The 8124-nt window shown below is 34.1% G+C and overlaps 1 protein-coding gene across 3 annotated transcripts; it reads right to left on the bottom strand.

Annotated features, from left to right (window-relative positions):
• Positions 1-8: 8 nt before the first annotated feature.
• On the bottom strand, positions 9-4649 carry LOC124634207 (low molecular mass lipoprotein 4-like). 3 transcript variants are annotated; one of them, XM_047169641.1, is made up of 3 exons: positions 4474-4649; positions 2888-2956; positions 9-1801 (listed from the first exon to the last, which is right to left on the bottom strand). In XM_047169641.1, exon 3 carries the CDS (start codon positions 1774-1776, stop codon positions 439-441), a length of 1338 nt encoding a protein of 445 aa, XP_047025597.1. In that variant the 5' UTR covers positions 1777-1801; positions 2888-2956; positions 4474-4649; the 3' UTR covers positions 9-438. The 3 variants fall into 3 exon arrangements, with proteins under 3 accessions (XP_047025597.1, XP_047025598.1, XP_047025599.1); XM_047169642.1 differs by having other exon boundaries at positions 4452-4642; XM_047169643.1 differs by lacking the exon at positions 2888-2956 and having other exon boundaries at positions 4474-4642.
• Between the last annotated feature and the right edge of the window lie 3475 nt (positions 4650-8124).

The raw sequence follows: 8124 nt of genomic DNA, 5'->3' as shown, positions 1-8124 counted from the left end.
ACAACGTGTCCAATCAAATAATATTTTTATTCAAAATTATTGAGATACAATTATATGTTAAAAAGAAAGTTTTCATTACACACCTAAATGTATTACCGGCGACAGCCAGTTTCTTCATCAAAAGTAAAAGCCAGAGTAATTTCACAAGTAACGGTTAAATTCGTTTTTTCAATGCTAAAGTAACAGCAAAATTAATAGAAAAAACTAATTTAACCGTTACTTTTACTTTATGACATTACTTTTGATGAAGAAACTGGCTGTTAGAAATCAAAACCCTGTTGTTAAGGGTAACTGTGACATTTTAATTATTAATAAACACGAGAGGTGGTAAAATATTATACGGCTACACGTTAAAATCGTTTTATACTTAGAAAAATATGACTATGCAGTCCTTAAAATAAAGCAAAGGAATTTATTGTAATCAAAGAACGTTACTTATTACTGGTTGCAATATCCGGACGAATCATCTCGACAAGAAAAGTCTGAATCATAATCTTCACAATTTATTTCATTTGAGGCCGCTAAAATCCACCTGGACCGGTCATCATTCTCACTAGCATCAGCTTTCTGTCCCAAAACAGGCTTGTTTAGTGAGGAATCCACATCGGCTGGTAATTCCAATCGCTTGCCACGCTCGTAACTATGAATAGTGAAAGCAACTTGCCTATTCATCATTAGTGGCACTAAGTTAAATTTAACATTTTGGTCCTTGGAATCTTCTGAACCATGTGCTTTCTCTTCCACGCCATCTCCGGCTCCAGGACACAATTTTAAAAACATTTTGCTATCAACGTTGTACAGTTTGAATATCAGATTAACATTATTATCATTCCATTCGGGAATTAGCCTCCATCCCATTTTCTTTGTTGATTTGTATTGGTTGCCACAAAGCGCCAATTTCGAGCTAGGTTCTAGGAGCAATTCTTGATTCTGTAGTTTATTGACAATGACCATGCAGTCTCCGTTGAATATCTCTTGGAACACTTGAGGAAAATGTTTTAAGACAACATCTCTGAAATTATTATTCCACAGTTTGTACGCGTACACAATGACACTCGCAATTTTATTCTCAATGAGTTTATTAACAACATCTCGTATAGCGTTGCTGGCGTACGGGTTATTCAAACAAGCAGTTAGTATGACAGCAGCTTCGATATCATCCTTTACGATATTTCTATAAAGCTCTCTTTTGATTTCGTTCCCGCTCAAATAAGCTTTGTATGACGTATTACAGTAGCTTAATGCAAGGTTATCTGGTATAATCCAGATGGGACAGTAGAATAACTGTTTTGCAATCTTCAGCTCTTCTGTAATTATTTCACTATCCTCGTGAGTATAATCATAAATGATAACTTTTCCTTCACGGCCATTTACAATCCGAGCTATGTCTTGTGCAATAGCTTTAGATATCACATCTTTAGCGAGTCCAACTGTAACAGTTCTAACAGAATTATCTTTAATATATTTGCGGGTTCCCTCATAGACATCGTCAGGAGAAATCGGTATTCTGTTAGGTATCTTTCTGCCTTTATCTTGGCCACTTGAAACTAAATAGTATTGATAATGAACATTGTAGCAATTATTAAATCCTACGGTCATCTCCCCTTTTCCTTCGCCAAAGTAATTAACGTGTTCTATGAGATCTTCAGTACAAAATGGTATCTTGACCACCTTATAATCTCTATCGTAAGGCATTTCCGAATATGGATATAATTTGTCTACATTGCTTTCGTAGTTTGGGGATAGCGCACTTTTCCACTTGTTTAAATCGGTCATGGTACAGGCAAGATTCTTTAGATGTCTGTAAAATAAAACTCTAGTTTAGTTTGTTTAGCAAGTAAGGAATGACTAAGGTTTCCAGCTTTTGACATTGAGTGACTGTCAATGTGGCTTCTAGTGTAAAGTAAATCTGTCTGTCGCACTTTTAAGTTTTACAAAAAAAAACTATTTTAATGAAAGGATAATGGACAAAATTGTTAATGTAATGTAGGGTATTATATGTACTACTCCTATGTACTTCCTTATGTAGTCCCCATTTAAACACCCTTGTATTACTCACTATGTTAATGCACTCCACTATATACTCCATCATATCATTCCACTATTAAAATTTCACTTTGTTGTGTATTAATGATTAATGATGTGGATACTTAAGGATCTATTTATATAACAAGTCAAGTACCCCACAATGTGAATTATTATTCACTCTCGTGTAAGGACCCCTGGTGCTTATGTATATAATTAACAGCATTAAAATCTGTTTTATCAAACATATTTGTCTTTCACTTTACAATATTAGGTCAGAGGGTATGAGTCTAGTAACAATCTCAAAACAAAGCCAAAATGCTTGACTGAATCAAAACCCCAGCACTAACCGATGTCAAATACGTTACACACACTAAATGACAATTTTTAATCAAGTACAAATTTATGTAATACTAGCTGTTTTTTTGCAGTTTCAGCTGCATCCCGGGGAAACATGCTCGTATCCGGATTTTTACATACAGTTATCGGCACGGATATTGAGCGCTGACCTTCACCTGTGCAGAAGCGATTTACCTACTGCCTTATGCGTACGGGTGCGCAAAGCGATCCCCACTCTTCCGCCGAGAGCTCAATATCCGTGCCGGTAACTATACATAGACATCTTGGGGAATTTCTTGTCATACCCAGATAAAATATAGCCCATTCCCAACAGTGAGTGAAAGAATTTTTCAAATTGATTCAGAAGTTTTGGAGCCTTCTGGGTACAAACAAACCTACAAAAAAACACCCTCTTTATAATATTAATATAAATGAGGGATGGGAGTGGAAAAATAGACCAAGCATGTTACCATAAGAATGAAATTTAAGTAAAGTAGGTAGTCTAAATTCTAACATTGCTTACCTTTAACAGCTATTCGGAGCGGCCTGTTCAAATTCAAACTGTCAACTACACTTCTTATATTGTAAGTACCTGAAAATATTGTTTGGAAGTTATAGAAAATACTATTTAATTTAATCACCCTAATGTCCAAACTTGAATGTTGTGGTGGCCTACTGGGCAAAGAACAAACCTCTCAAGTATGAGTGAGTGGGTTCGTTTCCAGGTGACGCAAGCACCAATGCAAATTCCAACTTTGCATGTACTTTCTAAGTATATCTTGGACACCACTTGGAAAAAAGTTGACAAAACTACTCCTGGATAAATGTTAATACTCAATTAAGGATTTCTAAATGACAAAGCTTTTATGTTAATTTATTGTGTAATGGTATTTCATATTGTTTAAATTTTGCAATACCTATTTTTTTAGTAATAGAATTTATAGTCATAATTATGTGATTGAACTTATAGTAATTCCTGATATAATCTTGTTGACATTTGTATTGGAATTAATTTGTTTGATTTGTTGAAATATGTATAGTTCAATTTTCTGACACTTAAGTATTTGTTGTAATCAGCATTCTTTGTTTAATTCATTGGCATTGTGCCTAATTTGGAAAATTTTGTTTTAGCTTTTTTGTATTGATAGAGCATTTTGTATGTATTGAATACCAATTACTATACCTCTATAAATAATTTTGCATGCCATAAGGCAAAATTTATCAGGACTGTTAGTAAAATATTATTACCATCATATCTGTATACCTACCTACCTACATTATTGGCAAAACAAGAATTCTTATTCTTATTATTCTTACCAATGACTGTGTTTCTGAGGGCACATTAAACTGTAGGTTCCGGCTGTCATTGAACATCCTTGGCAGTCATTACGGGTATTCAGATAAAGTTGCCTGGGTAACTGGGTTGAGAAGGTCACATAGGTAGTTGCTCCTTATAAAACATTGGTACTCAGCTGCATCTGGTTAGAATCAAAGCCAAAGTAGGGAAAAGACTTGGGAGATGATGCTGACTTACTGGTCTACAATTTTTTTTTGTTTTGGAACATTGTTTGTTTGTGCAAATTTTGTTCTACCAAGTTGCTAAAATCTAAATTAAATAAAAAATCAAAGGCTGACAAAAAAGATGTTGAAATGACAGCTGGGTCAATTTAAAGTGCCTTTCTAAACACGAAAATATTTGTCACGACAAGACAGCCCAACCATTAGACCTATTTGAAAAATTCTTTCACTCACTGTTGGGAATGGGCTATATTTTATCCAGGTATGAGAAGAAATTCGGTCAGTGGGTCGTCTTGACGCAGGTGAAATCGAGTGGAACAGCTCTTTATAATTTCTTGACAAACCGTAACAGCACTCAAATTATAAGTACCTAGCACTCAGTAACAAATAATTTATTATTCATATTGAACTAATAAGTAATAGATTAATTAAATCTTGCAAGAGAAAGTGACCACGCCCAGATTCATATTGTACGTAGGGGTGATATTACTTCGTTAAATAAAACAATAAAAACTACTTATAAAGTACCAACGTTGCGCGTTCTAAGCTGTAAATAAACGTGATCAAACTTGTGAATATGTAAGTAGGTACCTCGGTTTCACAGGCTCCAGGCGCAAACTTGTGACTTCTCTTGACACTTCTAATCGAGAAATGAACTCAGGCAATGCACTTATTTTGTTTTATTTCGTCGCTTAAAAACAACCAACCAAAGAGTAAAGTAAATATAGCAACCAACAGTGGCCAGCACGTTTCGGAAATTCGGATTTGGGAATTCCACCATTGTAGCAGTCTGAGTTGCCTGATCATTAATTTCCAGAGACAATTTTTTTTTGTTATTTCTTGAAAAATATCATTGGTCATATATGGTCATACATACAAATTGAGATAGGAATAATATATATATTCACATACTAATATATTCTAATAATAGTCAAGATTACCCATAGACATAATATTAGTGAACAGGACTGCGCACATAAACCCAAAAAACGAGCCGAGTGAAACAGTTAGTACGGAGGCTGTCTGTCCCTTTCTAATATGGTGACTATGAGATTAAGCTATGTGAGACAAATCCGAATTTGCTAAGATTATTAAACACAGATCGGTATTGAAGTTTTAACTTACGCAGTTTGTGACCTTGAGATACTTATAAAGGCTTTTAACCCCTCTGCTCGACAAGGTTTTGACATATGACTTTACCGTTGATTCGGCGGGATATTTTGAATCGCGACATGGAACTCAAAAATTTGTACTAACTTTCAACACATAAATTCTAAGTCCGTAATGCCTGATTAGAAGTATTTTAACTATAACTTTAGAGCTCACTTATTTGACAACAACGTGCGAAGGTCAAATGGGGTCAGTTAATTCAGAAATAGATAATAATTACGGTGTTTCTAAGTCTATCGAAAAGTTAGGCATTTCAAATTTGGTGAAAACTTACCAATAAATAATCGCATCACTTTCTCAAACACAACACAAACGTCATATTTATAACATTTTCAATCCGTTGCAATACATTTCGTGCACTTATTTATGATTCATAACTTAAAAAATCAGCACATAAAATACACAATAAAAATGAACAATTTACAAGATCAAAGTCAAGTAGAGTTTGGAACAGAGTACATTTTTTTTTTTCAATCAGCGGTGTGCATTCGATACCTAAATCGGATGTTTATTATAAATAATCGAATACCAATTTTATATATATTTTTTAATAGAAACTTATTTCAATTTTATTTCTTAATTTTAAATTATAGGTTCAATTTGTTTTTGTTGTGAAGAAAAAATATTAAAGTTTTATGAAAGTTTTTAGCATAGGTAAAATTTTTATACTGGGTGTCCCATAAGTCCTTTGAATTTTAAATTTCGAATAAAATTCAGATGGCGCGCCGGAATGGCGCGCGGGGTGCGGGGATAGCATCAACGGTCTTTCAGGAAAGTTTTATCGGAGCAGACCGTGGTTTTTGTGTGCGTGAGTCACAACAATGATTCGGCCACCATTGCGCGGCGTAAAGGACATTGGGCGAGATGTTTGAATGTTGGTCTACTCCCCCTCTAGTAATGAGTCATACATCATTTGAAAGGTCTTTTTAAGCGTTACATTTTGTACTTACATACTACTTACCAATTCTTAGTACTTTAGATGTTAGAACATGTTTAAGGTTTTTTATCGATAGTTAGTTTCAAGTCCTTAGATTCCTTCTCTAGTAATTAATTATATATCACTGGAAAGGCCTTTTTAAATCGAACATTTCGTACTTAAATACCTCTAACAAATTTTCAGTACCTAAGAAGCTACAGTAGATTTTAGACATAGTTATTATTTCACTAAACATGGTCCAACTCCCTAAATACTAACAAATGACAATCGCCGCCGTACAAGAAAATACTTTATATAACATAAGCTTTCTATTGATGTATTACTTAATGCTAGAGGAGAGGTAGATCAAAACGCTCATTGTCCTTTGGTGGCCAAAAAAAATTGCTTCATTCCTCTAGGCATCGACTTAATATTTTTGATCCTAATGATCCCGCAGGACTTCTGAGGATCTGAGGCGGATGACGGGGAGTAGCGACCCCGCGCTTCTTTATAGCTTGTCGGTCAAAAATAATCTTTCTTGTTCTACTAGTCAATGCAATTTATTTGATACCCGTATTGACAGATTTGTGAAAAGAAAAATAAGTCAGCGGCGGCCATCTTTCTTCCATCTTGGACCAGCTTTCGATGAACAGCGAGTAGCAGTTCCGACTACCTATTTGCCCTTTCAAACAATAAAATCGTCATAAAATTTTGCGATAACTACACCTAACTACAGCTCTCGTCAAATAGCTTTGCCGCTCAGTTAAAAAGTCGGAAGTAACGAACCGCCATTAAGTTTGGCAGGACTACAGGAATTCTGTACATAAAACACCCGAAAAAATAAATAAGTCTTCAAAATTTGCGGTCTTCAGAAATCCTAAAAACCGAAAAAAAAAATATTCCGGCTACAACGTATTTTCTACCACTGATTTTCTAGCATTTTTTCAAAATAAATAAAGTCATTTTACTTTTCCTAATTTATTTTCAGATTATAGTATACAAAAGTGCAATTTAGTAATATTATAATATCAAATAATATAAAATTATTAAATCGATTCTTTATTTTAACGAATCGGATCATTCGATGCAAAACTTCTATCACCGTCGCCATCTTGTCTATGCGTCTTCAAATTTAAAAAAACAACAAATGTAAACAAACATGGCGAGTTCGATCAGAATTCCCGGTAATTACGATTGGATTTTCAAAAGGTATATTACTAAAGGGATGCTAAATATGAAAGGTTTGAATGCGTCAAAATAGTTTAAATTTATTTAGTTATTTTATTTAGTACTCACAAATACGGTTTGATTGGAAAGAAAATAAATATGAGCGTAAATAATTAGGAAAGTGTATGACTCATTCGCAGACCCCGATTGGGGTCTAAACCGAGCTTACGGTGACATTGATGTTCAGACCCCAATCGGGGTCCGCTACGGATTTGACGGTTAATAATTAGCGGGAATTAGCAGTATAAAAGCAGGAAGATTCGAAGTGAAGACTGTTTTTTTTTGTATTTCTACTTCATATATAGACTGCTGAGCCATTTATGTCGCCTTTCTTAATTTTTTGGGAAGCTATAACAATAGTACAACAGTTTTAAAATCCATCACCCATATTTTGACTCATTACAAGAATTCATGGGCACCCTAGTTGTTTGGTTTACGAAAATGTTATGATTAGCTAACCTGTGGAACGATATATTGCAACCACCATAGGATTCACTTTTACAAGTATAAACGCAACACTTTTACACCATTTAAATAGTTTAAATTGATTTAATACAAAAAATATAAACAAAATTTTAAATGCTGATTACGCGCCAAGAATGTTCAGGGTTACCGCTAGAAAATAAAAAAAAAGCAAAATAAAAATTTATGTTGTTTATGTTTTAAGAATAAATACTAATAAATTTATGCGATTTTTATTAATTTGTTGACTTACAATTGTTAAAATAAGATAAAAATATATATGATTCAATTGTTTTTTTGGGAAGACAAAACTGTTGATCACAACATTTTTTTATGCTGGCAAGGTGTTAGAAAGAGACAAACGGCCTCCGTTCTAACTATCCCTCTCGGCTCGGATTTGCCTCTGTGTATTATGCAACAAATTTAGTACCTTATTGCGTTGGAATAGAGTTCATTTTCGTAAATAT

Source organism: Helicoverpa zea, chromosome 11, assembly GCF_022581195.2.
Source record: "Helicoverpa zea isolate HzStark_Cry1AcR chromosome 11, ilHelZeax1.1, whole genome shotgun sequence".
Taxonomy (NCBI): domain Eukaryota; kingdom Metazoa; phylum Arthropoda; class Insecta; order Lepidoptera; family Noctuidae; genus Helicoverpa; species Helicoverpa zea.
This window is presented reverse-complemented; position numbering and strand designations above follow the sequence as displayed.

Excerpts from the sequence above, each read along its gene's own strand:
- LOC124634207 (XM_047169641.1), bottom strand. The coding sequence starts at position 1,776 with ATGACCGATTTAAACAAGTGGAAAAGTGCGCTATCCCCAAACTACGAA.